Source organism: Oncorhynchus nerka, unplaced genomic scaffold (assembly GCF_034236695.1).
Source record: "Oncorhynchus nerka isolate Pitt River unplaced genomic scaffold, Oner_Uvic_2.0 unplaced_scaffold_2143, whole genome shotgun sequence".
Taxonomy (NCBI): domain Eukaryota; kingdom Metazoa; phylum Chordata; class Actinopteri; order Salmoniformes; family Salmonidae; genus Oncorhynchus; species Oncorhynchus nerka.
In genome coordinates, this window is record NW_027039149.1 from 6,077 (window position 1) to 33,781 (window position 27,705).

Here is a 27,705-nt window from a genome sequence, read left to right on the forward strand (position 1 = left end):
TACGGGGGGTTACTACAGGATGGTGAGGGGGGTTACTACAGGATGGTGAGGGGGGGATACTACAGAATGGTGAGGGGGGGGTTACTACAGGATGGTGAGGGGGGTTACTACAGGATGGTGAGGGGGGTTACTACAGGATGGGGAGGGGGGTTACTACAGGATGGTGAGAGGGGGGTTACTACAGGATGGTGAGAGGTTACGGGGGGTTACTACAGGATGGTGAGGGGGTTACTACAGGATGGTGAGGGGTTACTACAGGATGGTGAGGGGGGTTACTACAGGATGGTGAGGGGGTTACTACAGGATGGTGAGGGGTTACTACAGGATGGTGAGGGGGGGGTTACTACAGGAACAGGATGGTGGGGGGTTACTACAGGATGGTGGGGGTTACTACAGGATGGTGAGGGGGGTTCCTACAGGATGGTGAGGGGGTTACTACAGGATGGGAGGGGGTTACTACAGGATGGGGGGTTACTACAGGATGGGGAGGGGGGGATACTACAGAATGGTGGGGGTTACTACAGGATGGGGGAGGGGGGTTACTACAGGATGGGGGGGTACTACAGGATGGTGAGGGGGGGGTTACTACAGGATGGTGAGGGGGGTTACTACAGGATGGTGAGGGGGTTACTACAGGATGGTGAGGGGGGTTACTACAGGATGGGGAGGGTTACTACAGGATGGTGAGGGGGTTACTACAGGATGGTGAGGGGGGTTACTACAGGATGGTGAGGGGGGTTACTACAGGATGGGGAGGGGGGTTACTACAGGATGGTGAGGGGGTTACTACAGGATGGGGAGGGGGGGGTTACTACAGGGGGGTTTACTACAGGATGGTGAGGGGGGATACTACAGAATGGTGAGGGGGTTACTACAGAATGGTGGGGGGGATACTACAGAATGGTGAGGGGGATACTACAGAATGGTGAGGGGGGATACTACAGAATGGTGAGGGGGGGTTACTACAGGATGGTGAGGGGGTACAGGATGGGGAGATACTACAGGATGGTGAGGGGGGTTACTACAGGATGGGGAGGGGGGATACTACAGAATGGTGGGGGGGGTTACTACAGGATGGTGAGGGGGTTACTACAGGATGGGGAGGGGGTTACTACAGGATGGGGAGGGGGTTACTACAGGATGGGGAGGGGGGGGGTTACTACAGGATGGTGAGGGGGGGTTACTACAGGAGGATGGTGAGGGGTTACTACAGGATGGTGAGGGGGTTACTGGGAGGATGGTGAGGGGGGTTACTACAGGATGGTGAGGGGGGTTACTGGATGGGGAGGGAGGGGGTTACTACAGGATGGTGAGGGGGGTTACTACAGGATGGTGAGGGGGGGGTTACTACAGGATGGTGAGGGGTTTACTACAGGATGGTGAGGGGTTACTACAGGATGGTGGGGGGATACTACAGAATGGTGAGGGGGGTTACTACAGGATGGTGGGGGGTTACTACAGGATGGTGAGGGGGTTACTACAGGATGGTGAGGGGGGGATACTACAGAATGGTGATGGGGGGTTACTACAGGATGGTGAGGGGGGTTACTACAGGATGGTGAGGGGGGTTACTACAGGATGGGGAGGGGGGTTACTACAGGATGGTGAGAGGGGGTTACTACAGGATGGTGAGAGAGTTACGGGGGGTTACTACAGGATGGTGAGAGAGGGGGTTACTACAGGATGGTGAGGAGGGGGGTTACTACAGGAGGGGGTTAGGAGGGGGGTTCGTTGTCATCACTCTCCTGGAGCAGATTAATGCTTAAATGTTAAAATGACATTTTATTTGTCTTTAATTTTTTTTATAAACAAATTGACAAAACATCTTTATAGAGGAAAAACCAACCAGTCAGTTTGTGTTAAACACCATCATCATCATCATCACCATCACCATCATCACCATCATCATCATCACCATCATCACCATCATCATCACCATCATCACCATCATCACCACCATCATCATCATCATCACCATCACCATCATCACCATCATCATCACCATCATCATCACCATCATCACCATCATCATCACCATCATCACCACCATCATCACCATCATCATCACCATCATCACCATCATCACCACCATCATCACCACCATCATCACCATCATCATCATCACCATCATCACCATCATCATCACCATCATCACCATCATCACCACCATCATCATCCTCAGTGTCTTCATCGTCCACCTGTAATCATCACCACCATCATCATCACCATCATCATCCTCAGTGTCTTCATCGTCCACCTGTAATCATCACCATCATCATCATCATCATCCTCAGTGTCTTCATCGTCCACCTGTAATCATCACCACCATCATCATCATCATCATCATCCTCAGTGTCTTCATCGTCCACCTGTAAGGATCCTTAAGGAGCTTCACGTAGTGTTACGACCTCACTACGACAGCTGACATAACAGCCTCGTTGTTAATAAATAAAATACCCAGAGTTCAGTCTGGCGAGTCCATCTGAGTGCACGACCCTCTTAACCCCTGGCCAGTCTCTTGTTGCCATGGTATCAGCCAGTCAATTGTGTGTGTGTGTGTGTGTGTGTGTGTGTGTGTGTGTGTGTGTGTGTGTGTGTGTGTGTCAGTCGATGCGGTTTCCACAGATAGTGAAGCGGTCGATCTCCAATAGGTCTTTCTTGGGGGCGGGGTTTCTATGTTTAAGCCCCTCTCCTTCCTCTCCCGTTGCCGCGGAGATGTCCTTGTCGCCGTCCTCGCCGTCGGGCGTGGTCAGGAAGTGATCGTCTGATTGGCTGGTTGGCAGAGTGGAGGCGGGACTCTCTTGCTGGTGGTTGGTTGGCTGACAAGTGACTGACGCTGAAGACACGACCCCCTCTTCTACGATTGGCTCACCTTGTGGGGTTAGCAACCGTTAGCATGGAGATTCTATTTTTCTTTATTTAAACGGTTCTGAACAACAATGATATTTATGTCAGGAAGACTAGAACAATCAGCAGGGAGGAGAGAAGAGGAGGAGGAGGGGGGAGGAGGAGGGGAGGAGGGGGAGGAGAGTGGTGGTGTGTGTGTTACCTGGAGGGGTGGTGTGTGTTACCTGGAGGGGTGGTGTGTGTGTTACCTGGAGGGGTGGTGTGTGTGTTACCTGGAGGGGTGGTGTGTGTGTTGGTGTGTGTGTTACCTGGAGGGGTGGTGTGTGTGTTACCTGGAGGGGTGGTGTGTGTGTTCCTTGGAGGGGTGGTGTGTGTGTTACCTGGTGGGGTGGGTGTGTTACCTGGAGGGTGGTGTGTGTGTTACCTGGGGGGGTGGTGTGTGTGTGTTACCTGGAGGGTGGTGTGTGTGTGTTACCTGGAGGGGTGGTGTGTGTTACCTGGAGGGGTGGGTGTGTGTTACCTGGAGGGGTGGTGTGTGTTACCTGGAGGGGTGGTGTGTGTGTTACCTGGAGGGTGGTGTGTGTTACCTGGAGGGGGGTGGTGTGTGTTACCTGGAGGGGTGGTGTGTGTGTGTTACCTGGAGGGTGGTGTGTGTGTTGGTGTGTGTGTTACCTGGAGGGGTGGGTGTGTGTTACCTGGAGGGGTGGTGTGTGTTCCTTGGAGGGTGGTGTGTGTGTTACCTGGTGGGGTGGTGTGTGTTACCTGGAGGGGTGGTGTGTGTGTTACCTGGAGGGGTGGTGTGTGTGTGTTACCTGGAGGTGGTGTGTGTGGTTACCTGGAGGGGTGGTGTGTGTTACCTGGAGGGTGGTGTGTGTGTTACCTGGAGGGGTGTTACCTGGAGGGTGGTGTGTGTTACCTGGAGGGGTGGTGTGTGTTACCTGGAGGGGTGGTGTGTGTGTTACCTGGAGGGTGGTGTGTGTGTGTTACCTGGAGGGTGGTGTGTGTGTGTTACCTGGAGGGGTGTGTGTGTGTTACCTGGAGGGGTGGTGTGTGTGTTACCTGGAGGGGTGGTGTGTGTGTTACCTGGAGGTGGTGTGTGTTACCTGGAGGGGTGGTGGTGTGTTACCTGGAGGGGTGGTGTGTGTTACCTGGTGGGGTGGTGTGTGTTACCTGGGGGTGGTGGTGTGTGTTACCTGGGGGTGGTGTGTGTTACCTGGGGGGTGGTGTGTGTTACCTGGAGGGGTGGTGTGTGTTACCTGGAGGGGTGGTGTGTGTGTTACCTGGTGGGGTGGTGTGTGTTACCTGGTGGGGTGGTGTGTGTTACCTGGAGGGGTGGTGTGTGTTACCTGGAGTGGGGTGGTGTGTGTTACCTGGGGGGTGGTGTGTGTTACCTGGGGGGTGGTGTGTGTTACCTGGGGGGTGGTGTGTGTTACCTGGGGGGGTGGTGTGTGTTACCTGGAGGGGGTGGTGTGTGTTACCTGGGGGGGGTGTGTGTTACCTGGTGGTGTGGGGTGGTGTGTGTTACCTGGGGGGGGGTTACCTGGGGGTGGTGTGTGTTACCTGGGGGGGGTGTGTGTTACCTGGGGGTGGTGTGTGTTACCTGGTGGGGTGGTGTGTGTTACCTGGAGGGGTGGTGTGTGTTACCTGGAGGGGTGGTGTGTGTTACCTGGGGGGTGGTGTGTGTTACCTGGGGGGTGGTGTGTGTGTTACCTGGAGGGGTGTGTGTGTGTTACCTGGAGGGGGTGGTGTGTGTTACCTGGAGGGGTGGTGTGTGTTACCTGGGGGGGTGTGGTTACCTGGGGGGGTGGTGTGTGTTACCTGGAGGGGTGGTGTGTGTGTTACCTGGGGGGGGTGGTGTGTGTTACCTGGGGGGTGGTGTGTGTTACCTGGAGGGGGTGGTGTGTGTTACCTGGAGGGTGGTGTGTGTTACCTGGAGGGGTGGTGTGTGTTACCTGGAGGGGTGGTGTGTGTTACCTGGAGGGGTGTGTGTGTTACCTGGAGGGGGTGTGTGTGTTACCTGGAGGGGTGGTGTGTGTTACCTGGAGGGGTGGTGTGTGTTACCTGGAGGGGTGGTGTGTGTTACCTGGAGGTGGTGGTGTGTGTTACCTGGAGGGGTGGTGTGTGTGTTACCTGGAGGGGTGGTGTGTGTGTTACCTGGAGGGGTGGTGTGTGTTACCTGGAGGGGTGGTGTGTGTTACCTGGAGGGGTGGTGTGTGTTACCTGGAGGGGTGGGTGTGTGTTACCTGGAGGTGGTGTGGTGTGTGTGTGTTACCTGGAGGGGTGGTGTGTGTGTTACCTGGAGGGGTGTGTGTGTGTTACCTGGAGGGGTGGTGTGTGTTACCTGGAGGGGTGTGTGTGTTACCTGGAGGGGTGGTGTGTGTGTTACCTGGAGGGGTGGTGTGTGTTACCTGGAGGGGTGTGTGTGTGTTACCTGGAGGGGTGGTGTGTGTGTGTTACCTGGAGGGGTGGTGTGTGTGTGTTACCTGGAGGGGTGGTGTGTGTGTTACCTGGAGGGGTGGTGTGTGTGTTACCTGGAGGGGTGGTGTGTGTTACCTGGAGGGGGTGGTGTGTGTTACCTGGAGGGGTGGTGGTGTGTGTTACCTGGAGGGGTGGTGTGTGTGTTACCTGGAGGGGTGTGTGTGTGTTACCTGGAGGGGTGGTGTGTGTGTTACCTGGAGGGGTGGTGTGTGTGTTACCTGGAGGGGTGTGTGTGTGTTACCTGGAGGGGTGTGTGTGTGTTACCTGGAGGGGTGTGTGTGTGTTACCTGGAGGGTGGTGTGTGTGTGTTACCTGGAGGGGGGTGTGTGTGTTACCTGGTGGGGTGGTGTGTGTTACCTGGTGGGGTGGTGTGTGTTACCTGGAGGGGTGGTGTGTGTTACCTGGGGTGGTGTGTGTTACCTGGTGGGGTGGTGGTGTTACCTGGAGGGGTGTGTGTGTGTTACCTGGGGGTGGTGTGTGTTACCTGGAGGGGGTGTGTGTTACCTGAAGGGGTGGTGTGTGTTACCTGGAGGGTGGTGTGTGTTACCTGGGGGGGTGGTGTGTGTTACCTGGGGGTGGTGTGTACCTGGAGGGTGGTGTGTGTTACCTGGGGGGGTGTGTGTGTGTTACCTGGAGGGGTGTGTGTGTGTTACCTGGAGGGTGGTGTGTGTTACCTGGAGGGGTGTGTGTGTTACCTGGAGGGGTGGTGTGTGTGTGTGTGTGTGTTACCTGGGGTGGTGTGTGTTACCTGGAGGGGTGGTGTGTGTTACCTGGAGGGTGGGTGTGTTACCTGGAGGGGTGTGTGTGTGTTACCTGGTGGGGTGGTGTGTGTGGGGGTGTGTGTGTTACCTGGGGGTGGTGTGTGTTACCTGGAGGGGTGGTGTGTGTGTGTTACCTGGAGGGGTGGTGTGTGTGTTACCTGGAGGGGTGGTGTGTGTGTGTTACCTGGAGGGGTGGGTGTGTGTTACCTGGAGGGGTGGTGTGTGTTACCTGGAGGGGTGGTGTGTGTTACCTGGTGGGGTGGTGTGTGTTACCTGGGGGGTGGTGTGTGTTACCTGGAGGGTGGGTGTGTGTGTTACCTGGAGGGTGGTGTGTGTTACCTGGAGGGGTGTGTGTGTTACCTGGTGGGGTGGTGTGTGTTACCTGGAGGGTGGTGTGTGTTACCTGGTGGGGTGGTGTGTGTTACCTGGAGGGGTGGTGTGTGTGTGTTACCTGGTGGGGTGGTGTGTGTTACCTGGTGGGGGGTGGTGTGTGTTACCTGGGGGGTGGTGTGTGTGTTACCTGGGGGGGTGTGTGTTACCTGGGGGTGGTGGTGTGTGTTACCTGGAGGGGTGTGTGTGTTACCTGGGGTGGTGTGTTTACCTGGGGGGTGTGTGTGTTACCTGGTGGGGGTGGTGTGTGTTACCTGGAGGGTGGTGTGTGTTACCTGGGGGTGGTGTGTGTTACCTGGAGGGTGGTGTGTGTGTTACCTGGGGGGGGGTGTGTGTTACCTGGAGGGTGGTGTGTGTTACCTGGAGGGGTGGTGTGTGTGTTACCTGGGAGGGGTGTGTGTGTGTTACCTGGAGGGGGGTGTGTGTTACCTGGAGGGTGGTGTGTGTTACCTGGAGGGTGGTGTGTGTTACCTGGTGGGGTGGTGTGTGTTACCTGGTGGGGTGGTGTGTGTTACCTGGTGGGGTGGTGTGTTACCTGGGGGGTGGTGTGTGTTACCTGGGGGGTGTGTGTGTGTTACCTGGAGGGGTGGTGTGTGTGTTACCTGGAGGGTGGTGTGTGTGTTACCTGGGGTGGTGTGTTACCTGGAGGGGTGGGTGTGTGTTACCTGGAGGGTGGTGTGTGTGTTACCTGGAGGGGTGTGTGTGTTACCTGGAGGGGTGGTGTGTGTTACCTGGAGGGTGGTGTGTGTGTTACCTGGAGGGTGGTGTGTGTGTTACCTGGAGGGTGGTGTGTGTGTTACCTGGTGGGGTGGTGTGTGTTACCTGGAGGGTGGTGTGTGTTACCTGGTGGGGTGGTGTGTGTTACCTGGGGGGTGGTGTGTGTTACCTGGTGGGGTGGTGTGTGTTACCTGGAGGGGTGGTGTGTGTTACCTGGAGGGTGGTGTGTGTTACCTGGAGGGGTGGTGTGTGTTACCTGGAGGTGGTGTGTGTTACCTGGAGGTGGTGTGTGTGTTACCTGGAGGGGTGGTGTGTGTTACCTGGAGTGGGTGGTGTGTGTGTTACCTGGAGGGTGGTGTGTGTTACCTGGAGGGGTGGTGTGTGTTACCTGGAGGGGTGGTGTGTGTGTGTTACCTGGAGGGGTGGTGTGTGTGTTACCTGGTGGGGTGGTGTGTGTTACCTGGAGGGGTGGTGTGTGTGTTACCTGGAGGGGTGGTGTGTGTTACCTGGTGGGGTGGTGTGTGGTGGTGTGTGTTACCTGGAGGGGTGGTGTGTGTTACCTGGAGGGGGTGGTGTGTGTTACCTGGAGGGTGGTGTGTGTGTTACCTGGAGGGGTGGTGTGTGTGTTACCTGGAGGGGGTGTGTGTTACCTGGAGGGGGTGGTGTGTGTTACCTGGAGGGGTGGTGTGTGTTACCTGGAGGGGTGGTGTGTGTTACCTGGAGGGGGGGTGTATTTACCTGGTGTGTGTTACCTGGTGGGGTGGTGTGTGTTACCTGGTGGGGTGTGGTGTGTGTTACCTGGAGGGGTGGTGTGTGTTACCTGGTGGGGTGGTGTGTGTTACCTGGAGGGGTGTGTGTGTGTGTTACCTGGAGGGGGGTGTGTGTGTGTTACCTGGGGGGTGGTGTGTGTTACCTGGAGGGTGGTGTGTGTTACCTGGTGGGGTGGTGTGTGTTACCTGGAGGGGTGGTGTGTGTTACCTGGAGGGTGGTGTGTGTGTTACCTGGAGGGGTGGTGTGTGTGTTACCTGGGGTGGGTGTGTTACCTGGTGGGGTGGTGTGTGTTACCTGGAGGGGTGGTGTGTGTTACCTGGAGGGGTGGTGTGTGTTACCTGGAGGTGGTGGTGGTGGGTGTGTGTTACCTGGAGGGGTGGTGTGTGTTACCTGGAGGGGGTGTGTGTGTGTTACCTGGAGGGTGGTGTGTGTGTTACCTGGGGGTGGTGTGTGTGTTACCTGGAGGGGTGGTGTGTGTTACCTGGTGGGGTGGGTGTGTGTTACCTGGTGGGGTGGTGTGTGTTACCTGGGGGTGGTGTGTGTTACCTGGGGGTGGTGTGTGTTACCTGGGGGGTGGTGTGTGTTACCTGGGGGTGGTGTGTTACCTGGAGGGGTGGTGTGTGTTACCTGGAGGGGTGGTGTGTGTTACCTGGAGGGGTGGTGTGTGTTACCTGGAGGTGGTGTGTGTGTTACCTGGAGGGGTGGTGTGTGTTACCTGGAGGGGTGGTGTGTGTGTTACCTGGAGGGGTGGTGTGTGTTACCTGGAGGGGTGGTGTGTGTTACCTGGAGGGGTGGTGTGTTACCTGGGGGTGTGTTACCTGTGTGTGTTACCTGGAGGGTGGTGTGTGTTACCTGGAGGGTGGGTGTGTGTTACCTGGAGGGGTGTGTGTGTTACCTGGAGGGGTGGTGTGTGTGTTACCTGGAGGGGTGGTGTGTGTTACCTGGAGGGGTGGTGTGTGTTACCTGGAGGGTGGTGTGTGTTACCTGGAGGGGTGGTGTGTGTTACCTGGAGGGGTGGTGTGTGTATTACCTGGAGGGGTGTGTGTGTGGTTACCTGGAGGGGTGGTGTGTGTTACCTGGAGGGGTGTGTTACCTGTGTGTGTTACCTGGAGGGGTGGTGTGTGTTACCTGGAGGGGTGGTGTGTGTTACCTGGAGGGTGGTGTGTGTTACCTGGAGGGGTGGTGTGTGTTACCTGGAGGGGGTGGTGTGTGTTACCTGGAGGGTGTGTGTGTGTTACCTGGAGGGGTGGTGTGTGTTACCTGGAGGGTGGTGTGTGTTACCTGGAGGGGTGGTGTGTGTTACCTGGAGGGGTGGTGTGTGTTACCTGGAGGGGTGGTGTGTGTGTTACCTGGGGGGTGGTGTGTGTTACCTGGAGGGTGGTGTGTGTTACCTGGAGGGTGGTGTGTGTTACCTGGGGGTGGTGTGTGTTACCTGGGGGGTGTGTGTGTTACCTGGGGGGGTGTGTGTGTTACCTGGAGGGGGGGTGTGTGTTACCTGGATGGGGTGGTGGTGTGTGTTACCTGGTGGGGTGGTGTGTGTTACCTGGTGGGGTGGTGTGTGTTACCTGGTGGGGTGGTGTGTGTTACCTGGGGGGGTGGTGTGTGTTACCTGGGGGTGGGTGGTGTGTGTTACCTGGGGGGGGTGGTGTGTGTTACCTGGAGGGGTGGTGTGTGTTACCTGGAGGGGGGTGTGTGTTACCTGGAGGGGGGTGTGTGTTACCTGGAGGGGGTGGTGTGTGTGTTACCTGGGGGGTGGTGTGTACCTGGAGGGGTGGTGTGTGTTACCTGGGGGTGGTGTGTGTGTTACCTGGAGGGGTGGTGTGTGTTACCTGGGGGGTGGTGGTGTTACCTGTGTTACCTGGTGGGGTGTGTTACCTGGAGGGGTGGTGTGTGTTACCTGGTGGGGTGGGTGTGTTACCTGGAGGGTGGTGTGTTACCTGGTGGGGTGGTGTGTGTTACCTGGTGGGGTGGTGTGTGTTACCTGGGGGGTGGTGTGTGTTACCTGGAGGGGTGGTGTGTGTTACCTGGAGGGGTGGTGTGTGTGTTACCTGGAGGGGTGGTGTGGTTACCTGGGGGGTGGTGTGTGTTACCTGAAGGGCTGGTGTGTTACCTGGAGGGGTGGTGTGTGTTACCTGGGGGGTGGTGTGTGTTACCTGGTGGGGTGGTGTGTGTTACCTGGAGGGGGGTGTGTGTGTGTTACCTGGAGGGGTGGTGTGTGTGTTACCTGGAGGGGTGGTGTGTGTGTTACCTGGAGGGGTGGGTGTGTGTTACCTGGTGGGGTGGTGTGTGTTACCTGGAGGGTGGTGTGTGTGTGTTACCTGGAGGGGTGGTGTGTGTGTGTTACCTGGAGGGGTGTGTGTGTGTTACCTGGAGGGGTGGTGTGTGTTACCTGGAGGGGTGGTGTGTGTTACCTGGTGGGGTGGTGTGTGTTACCTGGTGGGGTGGTGTGTGTTACCTGGTGGGGTGGTGTGTGTTACCTGGGGGGTGGTGTGTGTTACCTGGAGGGTGGTGTGTGTGTTACCTAGGGGGTGTGGTGTGTGTGTTACCTGGAGGGTGGTGTGTGTGTTACCTGGGGGGGTGGTGTGTGTTACCTGGAGGGGTGGTGTGTGTTACCTGGAGGGGTGGTGTGTGTGTTACCTGGAGGGGTGGTGTGTGTTACCTGGAGGGTGGTGTGTGTGTGTTACCTGGAGGGTGGGTGTGTGTGTTACCTGGAGGGTGGTGTGTGTGTTACCTGGAGGGGGTGTGTGTGTGTTACCTGGAGGGGTGGTGTGTGTTACCTGGTGGGGTGGTGTGTGTTACCTGGGGGGTGGTGTGTGTTACCTGGTGGGGTGGTGTGTGTTACCTGGGGGTGGTGTGTGTTACCTGGGGGGGGTGGTGTGTGTTACCTGGGGGGTGGTGTGTGTTACCTGGAGGGGTGGTGTGTGTTACCTGGAGGGTGTGTGTGTTACCTGGAGGGGTGGTGTGTGTTACCTGGAGGGGTGGTGTGTGTTACCTGGAGGGGTGGTGTGTGTTACCTGGTGGGGTGGTGTGTGTTACCTGGAGGGGTGGTGTGTGTTACCTGGAGGGGTGGTGTGTGTGTGTTACCTGGAGGGGTGGTGTGTGTGTTACCTGGAGGGGTGGTGTGTGTGTTACCTGGAGGGGGGTGGTGTGTGTTACCTGGAGGGGTGGTGTGTGTTACCTGGGGGGTGGTGTGTGTTACCTGGAGGGGTGGTGTGTGTTACCTGGAGGGGTGGTGTGTGTGTTACCTGGAGGGGTGGTGTGTGTGTTACCTGGGGGGTGGTGTGTGTTACCTGGTGGGGTGGTGTGTGTTACCTGGAGGGGTGGTGTGTGTTACCTGGAGGGGTGGTGTGTGTGTGTTACCTGGAGGGGTGGTGTGTGTTACCTGGAGGGGTGGTGTGTGTTACCTGGAGGGGTGGTGTGTGTTACCTTACCTGGTGGGGTGGTGTGTGTTACCTGGTGGGGTGGTGTGTGTTACCTGGGGGGTGGTGTGTGTTACCTGGGGGGGTGGTGTGTGTTACCTGGGGGGTGGTGTGTGTTACCTGGAGGGTGGTGTGTGTTACCTGGAGGGGTGGTGTGTGTGTTACCTGGGGGGTGGTGTGTGTGTTACCTGGGGGTGGTGTGTGTTACCTGGAGGGTGGTGTGTGTTACCTGGAGGGGTGGTGTGTGTTACCTGGAGGGGTGGTGTGTGTTACCTGGAGGGGTGGTGTGTGTGTTACCTGGAGGGGTGGGTGTGTGTGTTACCTGGGGGGTGGTGTGTGTTACCTGGTGGGGTGGTGTGTGTTACCTGGAGGGGTGGTGTGTGTTACCTGGAGGGGGGTGTGTGTTACCTGGAGGGGTGTGTGTGTTACCTGGTGGGGTGGTGTGGTTACCTGGAGGGGTGGTGTGTGTTACCTGGAGGGGTGGTGTGTGTGTTACCTGGGGTGGTGTGTGTGTGTTACCTGGAGGGGGTGGTGTGTGTTACCTGGAGGGGTGGTGTGTGTTACCTGGTGGGGTGGTGTGTGTTACCTGGTGGGGTGGTGTGTGTTACCTGGGGGGTGGTGTGTGTTACCTGGAGGGGTGGTGTGTGTTACCTGGGGGGTGGTGTGTGTTACCTGGGGGGTGGTGTGTGTTACCTGGAGGGGGTGGTGTGTGTTACCTGGAGGGGGTGGTGTGTGTTACCTGGAGGGGTGGTGTGTGTTACCTGGGGGGGTGGTGTGTGTTACCTGGAGGGGTGGTGTGTGTTACCTGGAGGGGTGGTGTGTGTTACCTGGAGGGTGGTGTGTGTGTTACCTGGAGGGGTGGTGTGTGTTACCTGGGGGGTGGTGTGTGTTACCTGGGGGGTGGTGTGTGTTACCTGGAGGGGTGGTGTGTGTGTTACCTGGAGGGGTGGTGTGTGTGTTACCTGGAGGGGTGTGTGTGTGTTACCTGGAGGGGTGTGTGTGTGTTACCTGGAGGGGTGGTGTGTGTTACCTGGAGGGGTGGTGTGTGTTACCTGGAGGGTGGTGTGTGTGTTACCTGGAGGGTGGTGTGTGTTACCTGGAGGGTGGTGTGTGTTACCTGGAGGGGGGTGTGTGTTACCTGGAGGGGGGTGTGTGTTACCTGGAGGGGGTGTGTGTGTTACCTGGAGGGGTGGTGTGTGTTACCTGGAGGGTGGTGTGTGTGTGTTACCTGGAGGGTGGTGTGTTACCTGGAGGGTGGTGTGTGTGTTACCTGGAGGGGTGGTGTGTGTTACCTGGAGGGGTGGTGTGTGTTACCTGGAGGGGGTGGTGTGTGTTACCTGGAGGGGTGGTGTGTGTTACCTGGAGGGGTGGTGTGTGTTACCTGGAGGGGGGTGTGTGTTACCTGGAGGGTGGTGTGTGTTACCTGGAGGGGTGGTGTGTGTTACCTGGAGGGGTGGTGTGTGTGTTACCTGGGGGGTGGTGTGTGTGTTACCTGGAGGGGTGGTGTGTGTTACCTGGGAGGGGTGGTGTGTGTTACCTGGGGGGTGGTGTGTGTTACCTGGGGGGTGGTGTGTGTTACCTGGAGGGTGGTGTGTGTTACCTGGAGGGGTGGTGTGTGTTACCTGGAGGGGTGTGTGTGTTACCTGGAGGGGTGGTGTGTTACCTGGAGGGGGTGTGTGTTACCTGGAGGGGGTGGTGTGTGTGTTACCTGGGGGTGGTGTGTGTTACCTGGAGGGGTGGTGTGTGTTACCTGGAGGGGTGGTGTGTGTTACCTGGAGGGGTGTGTGTGTTACCTGGAGGGGTGGTGTGTGTTACCTGGGGGGTGGTGTGTGTTACCTGGGGGTGGTGTGTGTTACCTGGAGGGGTGGTGTGTGTTACCTGGAGGGGTGGTGTGTGTTACCTGGAGGGTGGTGTGTGTTACCTGGGGGTGGTGTGTGTTACCTGGAGGGGTGGTGTGTGTTACCTGGAGGGGTGGTGTGTGTGTTACCTGGAGGGGGTGGTGTGTGTTACCTGGAGGGGTGGTGTGTGTGTTACCTGGAGGTGTTACCTGGTGGTGTGTGTTACCTGGAGGTGGTGTGGGTTACCTGGAGGGGTGGTGTGTGTTACCTGGAGGGTGGTGTGTGTGTTACCTGGAGGGGTGGTGTGTGTTACCTGGAGGGGTGGTGTGTGTGTTACCTGGAGGGGGTGGTGTGTGTGTTACCTGGAGGGGTGTGGTGTGTGTTACCTGGAGGGGTGGTGTGTGTGTTACCTGGAGGGGTGGTGTGTGTGTTACCTGGGGGGTGGTGTGTGTTACCTGGAGGGGGGTGTGTGTGTTACCTGGAGGGGTGGTGTGTGTGTTACCTGGAGGGGTGGTGTGTGTTACCTGGAGGGGTGGTGTGTGTTACCTGGGGGTGGTGTGTGTTACCTGGAGGGGTGTGTGTGTTACCTGGAGGGGTGGTGTGTGTGTTACCTGGAGGGGTGGTGTGTGTTACCTGGAGGGGTGGTGTGTGTTACCTGGAGGGTGGTGTGTGTTACCTGGAGGGGTGGTGTGTGTTACCTGGAGGGTGGTGTGTGTGTTACCTGGGGTGGTGTGTGTTACCTGGGGGGTGGTGTGTGTTACCTGGAGGGGTGGTGTGTGTTACCTGGAGGGTGGTGTGTGTGTTACCTGGAGGGGTGGTGTGTGTGTTACCTGGAGGGGTGGTGTGTGTGTTACCTGGAGGGGGTGTGTGTTACCTGGAGGGGGTGTGTGTTGTTACCTGGAGGGGTGGTGTGTGTGTTACCTGGAGGGGTGGTGTGTGTGTTACCTGGAGGGGTGGTGTGTGTGTTACCTGGAGGGGTGGTGTGTGTGTTACCTGGAGGGGTGGTGTGTGTGTTACCTGGAGGGGTGGTGTGTGTGTTACCTGGAGGGTGGTGTGTGTGTTACCTGGAGGGGTGGTGTGTGTTACCTGGAGGGGTGGTGGTGTTACCTGGAGGGGTGGTGTGTGTTACCTGGGGGTGGTGTGTGTTACCTGGAGGGTGGTGTGTGTTACCTGGAGGGGTGGTGTGTGTTACCTGGAGGGGTGGTGTGTGTTACCTGGAGGGGTGGTGTGTGTTACCTGGACCTGTTACCTGGAGGGGTGGTGGTGTGTGTTACCTGGAGGGTGGTGTGTGTTACCTGGAGGTGGTGTGTGTGTTACCTGGAGGGGTGGTGTGTGTGTTACCTGGAGGGGTGGTGTGTGTTACCTGGAGGGTGGGTGGTGGGTGTGTGTTACCTGGAGGGGTGGTGTGTGTGTTACCTGGTGGTGGGGTGGTGTGTGTGTTACCTGGAGGGGTGGTGTGTGTTACCTGGAGGGGTGGTGTGTGTTACCTGGAGGGGGTGGTGTGTGTTACCTGGGGGGGTGGTGTGTGTGGGTCTGTGTGCTCTAGAGTTGGAACGGCTGGAGGCAGCAGAGGGGGGAGACTGGAACAGCTTCTCCTCCATATGGGCTTCTTTAACGAACACACAGGACGTCCCCAGCAACACGATACTGTTCAGTACCTTCAGAGAGATCATCCTACACACACACACACACACACACACACACACACACACACACACACACACACACACACACAGGACGTCCCCAGCAACACGATACTGTTCAGTACCTTCAGAGAGATCATCCTACACACACACACACACACACACACACACACACACACACACAGGACGTCCCCAGCAACACGATACTGTTCAGTACCTTCAGAGAGATCATCCTACACACACACACACACACACACACACACACACACACAGGACGTCCCCAGCAACACGATACTGTTCAGTACCTTCAGAGAGATCATCCTACACACACACACACACACACACACACACACAGGACGTCCCCAGCAACACGATACTGTTCAGTACCTTCAGAGAGATCATCCTACACACACACACACACACACACACACACACACACACACACACACAGGACGTGCCCAGCAACACGATACTGTTCAGTACCTTCAGAGAGATCATCCTACACACACACACACACACACACACACACACACAGGACGTCCCCAGCAACACGATACTGTTCAGTACCTTCAGAGAGATCATCCTACACACACACACACACACACACACACACAGGACGTCCCCAGCAACACGATACTGTTCAGTACCTTCAGAGAGATCATCCTACACACACACACACACACACACACACACACACACACACACACACACAGACACACGCACACACAGAGTTAAAGATACCCTTTGGGGTAGTAAGTGGACAAAAGACCCCATCAGACCAGAGCTGGACAACAGACCCCATCAGACCAGAGCTGGACAACAGACCCCATCAGACCAGAGCTGGACAACAGACCCCATTAATACCAGAGCTGGACAACAGACCCCATCAGACCAGAGCTGGACAACAGACCCCATTAATACCAGAGCTGGACAACAGACCCCATCAGACCAGAGCTGGACAACAGACCCCATTAATACCAGAGCTGGACAACAGACCCCATCAGACCAGAGCTGGACAACAGACCCCATCAGACCAGAGCTGGACAACAGACCCCATTAATACCAGAGCTGGACAACAGACCCCATCAGACCAGAGCTGGACAACAGACCCCATTAATACCAGAGCTGGACAACAGACCCCATCAGACCAGAGCTGGACAACAGACCCCATTAATACCAGAGCTGGACAACAGACCCCATCAGACCAGAGCTGGACAACAGACCCCATTAATACCAGAGCTGGACAACAGACCCCATTAATACCAGAGCTGGACAACAGACCCAATCAGACCAGAGCTGGACAACAGACCCCATTAATACCAGAGCTGGACAACAGACCCCATTAATACCAGAGCTGGACAACAGACCCCATTAATACCAGAGCTGGACAACAGACCCCATTAATACCAGAGCTGGACAACAGACCCCATTAATACCAGAGCTGGACAACAGACCCCATTAATACCAGAGCTGGACAACAGACCCCATTAATACCAGAGCTGGACAACAGACCCCATCAGACCAGAGCTGGACAACAGACCCCATTAATACCAGAGCTGGACAACAGACCCCATCAGACCAGAGCTGGACAACAGACCCCATTAATACCAGAGCTGGACAACAGACCCCATTAATACCAGAGCTGGACAACAGACCCCATCATACCAGAGCTGGACAACAGACCCCATCAGACCAGAGCTGGACAACAGACCCCATTAATACCAGAGCTGGACAACAGACCCCATCAGACCAGAGCTGGACAACAGACCCCATCATACCAGAGCTGGACAACAGACCCCATTAATACCAGAGCTGGACAACAGACCCCATTAATACCAGAGCTGGACACCCATTAATACCAGAGCTGGACAACAGACCCCATCAGACCAGAGCTGGACAACAGACCCCATTAATACCAGAGCTGGACAACAGACCCCATTAATACCAGAGCTGGACAACAGACCCCATCAGACCAGAACTGGACAACAGACCCCATTAATACCAGAGCTGGACAACAGACCCCATCAGACCAGAACTGGACAACAGACCCCATTAATACCAGAGCTGGACAACAGACCCCATCAGACCAGAGCTGGACAACAGACCCCATTAATACCAGAGCTAGACAACAGACCCCATTAATACCAGAGCTGGACAACAGACCCCATTAATACCAGAGCTGGACAACAGACCCCATCAGACCAGAGCTGGACAACAGACCCCATTAATACCAGAGCTGGACAACAGACCCCATCAGACCAGAACTGGACAACAGACCCCATTAATACCAGAGCTGGACAACAGACCCCATCAGACCAGAGCTGGACAACAGACCCCATTAATACCAGAGCTGGACAACAGACCCCATCATACCAGAGCTGGACAACAGACCCCATCAGACCAGAGCTGGACAACAGACCCCATTAATACCAGAGCTGGACAACAGACCCCATCATACCAGAGCTGGACAACAGACCCCATCAGACCAGAGCTGGACAACAGACCCCATTAATACCAGAGCTGGACAACAGACCCCATCAGACCAGAGCTGGACAACAGACCCCATCATACCAGAGCTGGACAACAGACCCCATTAATACCAGAGCTGGACAACAGACCCCATTAATACCAGAGCTGGACAACAGACCCCATCAGACCAGAGCTGGACAACAGACCCCATCAGACCAGAGCTGGACAACAGACCCCATTAATACCAGAGCTGGACAACAGACCCCATTAATACCAGAGCTGGACAACAGACCCCATCAGACCAGAACTGAACAACAGACCCCATTAATACCAGAGCTGGACAACAGACCCCATCAGACCAGAACTGGACAACAGACCCCATTAATACCAGAGCTGGACAACAGACCCCATCAGACCAGAGCTGGACAACAGACCCCATTAATACCAGAGCTGGACAACAGACCCCATTAATACCAGAGCTGGACAACAGACCCCATTAATACCAGAGCTGGACAACAGACCCCATCAGACCAGAACTGAACAACAGACCCCATTAATACCAGAGCTGGACAACAGACCCCATCAGACCAGAACTGGACAACAGACCCCATTAATACCAGAGCTGGACAACAGACCCCATCAGACCAGAGCTGGACAACAGACCCCATTAATACCAGAGCTGGACAACAGACCCCATTAATACCAGAGCTGGACAACAGACCCCATTAATACCAGAGCTGGACAACAGACCCCATTAATACCAGAGCTGGACAACAGACCCCATTAATACCAGAGCTGGACAACAGACCCCATCAGACCAGAGCTGGACAACAGACCCCATTAATACCAGAGCTGGACAACAGACCCCATTAATACCAGAGCTGGACAACAGACCCCATCAGACCAGAGCTGGACAACAGACCCCATCAGACCAGAGCTGGACAACAGACCCCATCAGACCAGAGCTGGACAACAGACCCCATTAATACCAGAGCTGGACAACAGACCCCATCAGACCAGAGCTGGACAACAGACCCCATTAATACCAGAGCTGGATATCAGACCCCATCAGACCAGAGCTGGACAACAGACCCCATCAGACCAGAGCTGGACAACAGACCCCATTAATACCAGAGCTGGACAACAGACCCCATCAGACCAGAGCTGGACAACAGACCCCATCAGACCAGAGCTGGACAACAGACCCCATCAGACCAGAGCTGGATATCAGACCAGAGCTGGACAACAGACCCCATCAGACCAGAGCTGGACAACAGACCCCATCAGACCAGAGCTGGACAACAGACCCCATCAGACCAGGGGGGCTTTTAAAATGGCGTTTTACCCCCAGGTAGAAGAGAAGGTGTCTTACCCCAGGTAGAAGAGAAGACATCTTACCCCAGGTAGAAGAGAAGACATCTTACCCCAGGTAGAAGAGAAGACATCTTACCCCAGGTAGAAGAGAAGACATCTTACCCCAGGTAGAAGAGACACACATCTTACCCCAGGTAGAAGAGAAGACATCTTACCCCAGGTAGAAGAGAAGACATCTTACCCCAGGTAGAAGAAGGCATCTTATCCCCAGGTAGAAGAGAAGGTGTCTTACCCCAGGTAGAAGAGAAGACATCTTACCCCCAGGTAGAAAAGACACACATCTTACCCCAGGTAGAAGAGAAGACATCTTACCCCAGGTAGAAGAGAAGACATCTTACCCCCAGGTAGAAAAGACACACATCTTACCCCAGGTAGAAGAGAAGACATCTTACCCCAGGTAGAAGAGAAGACATCTTACCCCAGGTAGAATAGAAGACATCTTACCCCAGGTAGAAGAGAAGACATCTTACCCCAGGTAGAAGAGAAGACATCTTACCCCAGGTAGAATAGAATACATCTTACCCCAGGTAGAAGAGAAGACATCTTACCCCAGGTAGAAGAGACACACATCTTACCCCAGGTAGAAGAGAAGACATCTTACCCCAGGTAGAAGAGAAGACATCTTACCCCAGGTAGAAGAGAAGACATCTTACCCCAGGTAGAAGAGACACACATCTTACCCCAGGTAGAAGAGAAGACATCTTACCCCAGGTAGAAGAGAAGACATCTTACCCCAGGTAGAAGAGACACACATCTTACCCCAGGTAGAAGAGAAGACATCTTACCCCAGGTAGAAGAGAAGACATCTTACCCCAGGTAGAATAGAAGACATCTTACCCCAGGTAGAAGAGACACACATCTTACCCCAGGTAGAAGAGAAGACATCTTACCCCAGGTAGAAGAGAAGACATCTTACCCCAGGTAGAAGAGAAGACATCTTACCCCAGGTAGAAGAGACACACATCTTACCCCAGGTAGAAGAGAAGACATCTTACCCCAGGTAGAAGAGAAGACATCTTACCCCAGGTAGAAGAGAAGACATCTTACCCCCAGGTAGAAGAGAAGACATCTTACCCCAGGTAGAAGAGAAGAACACACATGAAGGAGAGAGATCCCTGGATCTTCACTGAGCTGGTCACCACCCTGATCAACTGAAACAGACACACACACACACCAATATCCCTGTCAATAATAACCCTGTCTCCTCCCCCAGACCTGGGATCAATACCAGCCTAATCAATAATAACCCTGTCTCCTCCCCCAGACCTGGGATCAATACCAGCCTAATCAATAATAACCCTGTCTCCTCCCCCAGACCTGGGATCAATACCAGCCTAATCAATAATAACCCTGTCTCCTCCCCCAGACCTGGGATCAATACCAGCCTAATCAATAATAACCCTGTCTCCTCCCCCAGACCTGGGATCAATACCAGCCAAATCAATAATAACCCTGTCTCCTCCCCCAGACCTGGGATCAATACCAGACAAATCAATAATAACCCTGTCTCATCCCCCAGACCTGGGATCAATATCAATACCAGCCCAATCAATAATAACCCTGTCTCCTCCCCCAGACCTGGGATCAATACCAGCCTAATCAATAATAACCCTGTCTCCTCCCCCAGACCTGGGATCAATACCAGCCTAATCAATAATAACCCTGTCTCCTCCCCCAGACCTGGGATCAATACCAGCCAAATCAATAATAACCCTGTCTCCTCCCCCAGACCTGGGATCAATACCAGCCTAATCAATAATAACCCTGTCTCCTCCCCCAGACCTGGGATCAATACCAGCCTAATCAATAATAACCCTGTCTCCTCCCCCCAGACCTGGGATCAATACCAGCCTAATCAATAATAACCCTGTCTCCTCCCCCCAGACCTGGGTTAAATACCAGCCCAATCAATAATAACCCTGTCTCCTCCCCCCAGACCTGGGATCAATACCAGCCCAATCAATAATAACCCTGTCTCCTCCCCCCAGACCTGGGTTCAATATCAATACCAGCCAAATCAATAATAACCCTGTCTCCTCCCCCAGACCTGGGATCAATAACAGCCTAATCAATAATAACCCTGTCTCCTCCCCCAGACCTGGGATCAATACCAGCCAAATCAATAATAACCCTGTCTCCTCCCCCAGACCTGGGATCAATACCAGACAAATCAATAATAACCCTGTCTCCTCCCCCAGACCTGGGATCAATACCAGCCTAATCAATAATAACCCTGTCTCCTCCCCCAGACCTGGGATCAATACCAGCCAAATCAATAATAACCCTGTCTCCTCCCCCCAGACCTGGGATCAATACCAGCCTAATCAATAATAACCCTGTCTCCTCCCCCAGACCTGGGATCAATATCAGCCTAATCAATAATAACCCTGTCTCCTCCCCCAGACCTGGGATCAATATCAGCCTAATCAATAATAACCCTGTCTCCTCCCCCAGACCTGGGATCAATATCAATACCAGCCCAATCAATAATAACCCTGTCTCCTCCCCCAGACCTGGGATCAATATCAGCCTAATCAATAATAACCCTGTCTCCTCCCCCAGACCTGGGTTAAATACCAGCCCAATCAATAATAACCCTGTCTCCTCCCCCAGACCTGGGTTCAATACCAGCCAAATCAATAATAACCCTGTCTCCTCCCCCAGACCTGGGATCAATACCAGCCAAATCAATAATAACCCTGTCTCCTCCCCCAGACCTGGGATCAATACCAGACAAATCAATAATAACCCTGTCTCCTCCCCCAGACCTGGGATCAATACCAGCCAAATCAATAATAACCCTGTCTCCTCCCCCAGACCTGGGATCAATACCAGACAAATCAATAATAACCCTGTCTCCTCCCCCAGACCTGGGATCAATACCAGCCTAATCAATAATAACCCTGTCTCCTCCCCCAGACCTGGGATCAATACCAGCCTAATCAATAATAACCCTGTCTCCTCCCCCAGACCTGGGATCAATACCAGCCCAATCAATAATAACCCTGTCTCCTCCCCCAGACCTGGGTTCAATATCAGCCTAATCAATAATAACCCTGTCCCTCCCCCAGACCTGGGTTTAATATTAGCCTAATCAATAATAACCCTGTCTCCTCCCCCAGACCTGGGTTCAATATCAACACCAGCCAAATCAATAATAACCCTGTCTCCTCCCTGCAGATCCACCCTTAATGAGCTGTAAATACTAGTTGAACCCAGGCAGACCCAGCCTTAAAGAGCTGTAAATACTAGTTGAACCCAGGCAGACCCAGCCTTAAAGAGCTGTAATACTAGTTGAACCCAGGCAGACCCAGCCTTAAAGAGCTGTAATACTAGTTGAACCCAGGCAGACCCAGCCTTAAAGAGCTGTAATACTAGTTGAACCCAGGCAGACCCAGCCTTAAAGAGCTGTAATTACTAGTTGAACCCAGGCCTACAGACCCAGCCTTAAAGAGCTGTAAATACTAGTTGAACCCAGGCAGACCCAGACTTAAAGAGCTGTAAATACTAGTTGAACCCAGGCAGACCCAGCCTTAAAGAGCTGTAATACTAGTTGAACCCAGGCCTGCAGACCCAGCCTTAAAGAGCTGTAAATACTAGTTGAACCCAGGCCTACAGACCCAGCCTTAAAGAGCTGTAATACTAGTTGAACCCAGGCCTGCAGACCCAGCCTTAAAGAGCTGTAATTACTAGTTGAACCCAGGCCTACAGACCCAGCCTTAAAGAGCTGTAAATACTAGTTGAACCCAGGTCTGTAGACCCATCCTTAAAGAGCTGTAATACTAGTTGAACCCAGGCCTACAGACCCAGCCTTAAAGAGCTGTAAATACTAGTTGAACCCAGGCCTGCAGACCCAGCCTTAAAGAGCTGTAAATACTAGTTGAACCCAGGCAGACCCAGCCTTAAAGAGCTGTAATTACTAGTTGAACCCAGGCCTGCAGACCCAGCCTTAAAGAGCTGTAATTACTAGTTGAACCCAGGCCTACAGACCCAGCCTTAAAGAGCTGTAAATACTAGTTGAACCCAGGCCTACAGACCCAGCCTTAAAGAGCTGTAAATACTAGTTGAACCCAGGCAGACCCAGCCTTAAAGAGCTGTAAATACTAGTTGAACCCAGGCCTACAGACCCAGCCTTAAAGAGCTGTAAATACTAGTTGAACCCAGGCCTACAGACCCAGCCTTAAAGAGCTGTAAATACTAGTTGAACCCAGGCAGACCCACCCTTAAAGAGCTGTAAATACTAGTTGAACCCAGGCAGACCCAGCCTTAAAGAGCTGTAAATACTAGTTGAACCCGTCTCTTACCAGCAGAGCTAAAGGCAGTGGAATGAAGCCCATTCTCCTGGAGACTGAGTCACTGTAGTCTGTATAGGCCTGGTAAACAAACACACACACACCATATGGATAATGATCATCAGTAAATCAATACAATATATTCCATTATCAATCATCATCATCATCATCATCAATATTCATGTTTAAATCTTACGTTTTTCTGTCTGCTGCTGACGAGGTCAAACGCCAGGCTGGCCCGGTACTCCCCGTAGACCTGGATCACATAGATGAGGTGAACAGATGAGCTCTAATATATCGGCACCCCTAGATGAGGTGAACAGATGAGCTCTAATATATCGGCACCCCTAGATGAGGTGAACAGATGAGCTCTAATATATCGGCACCCTGGATGAGGTGAACAGATGAGCTCTAATATATCGGCACCCCTAGATGAGGTGAACAGATGAGCTCTAATATATCGGCACCCCTGGATGAGGTGAACAGATGAGCTCTAATATATCGGCACCCCTGGATGAGGTGAACAGATGAGCTCTAATATATCGGCACCCTGGATGAGGTGAACAGATGAGCTCTAATATATCGGCACCCCTAGATGAGGTGAACAGATGAGCTCTAATATATCGGCACCCCTGGATGAGGTGAACAGATGAGCTCTAATATATCGGCACCCCTGGATGAGGTGAACAGATGAGCTCTAATATATCGGCACCCTGGATGAGGTGAACAGATGAGCTCTAATATATCGGCACCCTGGATGAGGTGAACAGATGAGCTCTAATATATCGGCACCCTGGATGAGGTGAACAGATGAGCTCTAATATATCGGCACCCTGGATGAGGTGAACAGATGAGCTCATCGGCACCCTGGATGAGGTGAACAGATGAGCTCTAATATATCGGCACCCTGGATGAGGTGAACAGATGAGCTCTAATATATCGGCACCCCTGGATGAGGTGAACAGATGAGCTCTAATATATCGGCACCCTGGATGAGGTGAACAGATGAGCTCTAATATATCGGCACCCTGATGAGGTGAACAGATGAGCTCTAATATATACCCTGGATGAGGTGAACAGATGAGCTCTAATATATCGGCACCCTGGATGAGGTGAACAGATGAGCTCTAATATATCGGCACCCTGGATGAGGTGAACAGATGAGCTCTAATATATCGGCACCCTGGATGAGGTGAACAGATGAGCTCTAATATATCGGCACCCTGGATGAGGTGAACAGATGAGCTCTAATATATCGGCACCCTGGATGAGGTGAACAGATGAGCTCTAATATATCGGCACCCTGGATGAGGTGAACAGATGAGCTCTAATATATCGGCACCCTGGATGAGGTGAACAGATGAGCTCTAATATATCGGCACCCTGGATGAGGTGAACAGATGAGCTCTAATATATCGGCACCCTGGATGAGGTGAACAGATGAGCTCTAATATATCGGCACCCTGGATGAGGTGAACAGATGAGCTCTAATATATCGGCACCCTGGATGAGGTGAACAGATGAGCTCTAATATATCGGCACCCTGGATGAGGTGAACAGATGAGCTCTAATATATCGGCACCCTGGATGAGGTGAACAGATGAGCTCTAATATATCGGCACCCTGGATGGATGAGGTGAACAGATGAGCTCTAATATATCGGCACCCTGGATGAGGTGAACAGATGAGCTCTAATATATCGGCACCCTGGATGAGGTGAACAGATGAGCTCTAATATATCGGCAGATGAGCTCTAATATATCGGCCCCTGGATGAGGTGAACAGATGAGCTCTAATATATCGGCACCCTGGATGAGGTGAACAGATGAGCTCTAATATATCGGCACCCTGGATGAGGTGAACAGATGAGCTCTAATATATCGGCACCCTGGATGAGGTGAACAGATGAGCTCTAATATATCGGCACCCTGGATGAGGTGAACAGATGAGCTCTAATATATCGGCACCCCTGGATGAGGTGAACAGATGAGCTCTAATATATCGGCACCCTGGATGAGGTGAACAGATGAGCTCTAATATATCGGCACCCCTGGATGAGGTGAACAGATGAGCTCTAATATATCGGCACCCTGGATGAGGTGAACAGATGAGCTCTAATATATCGGCACCCTGGATGAGGTGAACAGATGAGCTCTAATATATCGGCACCCCTAGATGAGGTGAACAGATGAGCTCTAATATATCGGCACCCTGGATGAGGTGAACAGATGAGCTCTAATATATCGGCACCCTGGATGAGGTGAACAGATGAGCTCTAATATATCGGCACCCTGGATGAGGTGAACAGATGAGCTCTAATATATCGGCACCCTGGATGAGGTGAACAGATGAGCTCTAATATATCGGCACCCTGGATGAGGTGAACAGATGAGCTCTAATATATCGGCACCCTGGATGAGGTGAACAGATGAGCTCTAATATATCGGCACCCCTGGATGAGGTGAACAGATGAGCTCTAATATATCGGCACCCTGGATGAGGTGAACAGATGAGCTCTAATATATCGGCACCCTGGATGAGGTGAACAGATGAGCTCTAATATATCGGCACCCCTGGATGAGGTGAACAGATGAGCTCTAATATATCGGCACCCTGGATGAGGTGAACAGATGAGCTCTAATATATCGGCACCCTGGATGAGGTGAACAGATGAGCTCTAATATATCGGCACCCTGGATGAGGTGAACAGATGAGCTCTAATATATCGGCACCCCTGGATGAGGTGAACAGATGAGCTCTAATATATCGGCACCCTGGATGAGGTGAACAGATGAGCTCTAATATATCGGCACCCTGGATGAGGTGAACAGATGAGCTCTAATATATCGGCACCCTGGATGAGGTGAACAGATGAGCTCTAATATATCGGCACCCTGGATGAGGTGAACAGATGAGCTCTAATATATCGGCACCCTGGATGAGGTGAACAGATGAGCTCTAATATATCGGCACCCTGGATGAGGTGAACAGATGAGCTCTAATATATCGGCACCCTGGATGAGGTGAACAGATGAGCTCTAATATATCGGCACCCTGGATGAGGTGAACAGATGAGCTCTAATATATCGGCACCCTGGATGAGGTGAACAGATGAGCTCTAATATATCGGCACCCTGGATGAGGTGAACAGATGAGCTCTAATATATCGGCACCCTGGATGAGGTGAACAGATGAGCTCTAATATATCGGCACCCCTGGATGAGGTGAACAGATGAGCTCTAATATATCGGCACCCTGGATGAGGTGAACAGATGAGCTCTAATATATCGGCACCCTGGATGAGGTGAACAGATGAGCTCTAATATATCGGCACCCTGGATGAGGTGAACAGATGAGCTCTAATATATCGGCACCCTGGATGAGGTGAACAGATGAGCTCTAATATATCGGCACCCTGGATGAGGTGAACAGATGAGCTCTAATATATCGGCACCCTGGATGAGGTGAACAGATGAGCTCTAATATATCGGCACCCTGGATGAGGTGAACAGATGAGCTCTAATATATCGGCACCCCTGGATGAGGTGAACAGATGAGCTCTAATATATCGGCACCCTGGATGAGGTGAACAGATGAGCTCTAATATATCGGCACCCTGGATGAGGTGAACAGATGAGCTCTAATATATCGGCACCCTGGATGTGGTGAACAGATGAGCTCTAATGAATTAAGAGTAACTAGAGTAACCACCTAGTCACACCCAGATAACCAAATGACAGAATAAAAGGCTCTCCAAGGTCAGGGCGTGACACCTGTAGACACACCCCAGGAGAGGACGGGCGGAGGGAGGGAGGGACACACGTCTGAGTGAGCTCGTTATATAACCCTAAACCACACCCCCAGGGAGAGGAGGGGAGGGAGGGAGGGAGGGAGGGAAGGGAGATGAGCTGCTGATGTCGTTATACTAACCCTAAACCACACCCCAGGGAGGAGGGAGGGAGGGAGGGAGGGACGTCTGCAGTGACACTAACCCTAAACCCCACCCCTCTGCAGTGATGTCGTTATACTAACCTAAACCCCACCCCCAGGAGAGGACGGAGGAGGGAGGGGGAGGGGAGGGAGGGAGTGAGTTATACTAATCCCTAAACCCACCCCCAGGAGAGGAGGAGGGAGGGAGGGAGGGATGGGGGAGGGAGGGAGGGAGGGGACGGACACTTACGCTCTGTCAGTTATAAACCACACCCCCAGGAGGGAGGGAGGGAGGGAGGGACATCATCTGCAGTGATGTCGTTATACTAACCCTAAACCCCACCCCAGGAGGACGGAGGAGGGAGGGAGGGAGGGAGGGAGAGGGAGAGGACGGAGGGAGGGAGGGCAGTGATGTCGTTATACTAACCTAAACCACACCCCAGGGGAGGAGAGGAGGGAGGAGGGAGGGAGGGAACAGGGAGGGAGGGCTCTAGTGATATATCGGCACCCCTGGAGAGGTGGAGGGAGAGGGAGGGAGGGAGGGAGGGAGGGAGGGATACGCCTGCAGTGATGTCGTTATACTACAACCCTAAACCCCACCCCCAGGGAGGACGGACGGAGGGAGGAGGGAGGGGAGGGATGGAGGGAGGAGGGAGGGGGAGGGAGGGAGGGAGGGAGGAGGGAGGGAGGGACGGAGGGAGGGAGCTCTAATATCTCGGTGATGCGTTAAACCCTTGGATGAAGGCGGTGAATCCAGTAACCTGAGCTATCACCAT

The 27,705-nt window shown here is 53.8% G+C and overlaps 1 protein-coding gene across 1 annotated transcript; it reads right to left on the bottom strand.

Annotated features, from left to right (window-relative positions):
- Window positions 1–1,769: 1,769 nt before the first annotated feature.
- Window positions 1,770–27,705, bottom strand: LOC135567316 (transmembrane anterior posterior transformation protein 1 homolog). Its single transcript, XM_065014739.1, has 6 exons — window positions 27,691–27,705; window positions 23,196–23,288; window positions 23,012–23,080; window positions 19,782–19,858; window positions 14,732–14,895; window positions 1,770–2,872 (listed from the first exon to the last, which is right to left on the bottom strand). The coding sequence occupies exons 1-6, from the start codon at window positions 27,703–27,705 to the stop codon at window positions 2,604–2,606; spliced, it is 687 nt and encodes a 228-aa protein (XP_064870811.1). The 3' UTR covers window positions 1,770–2,603.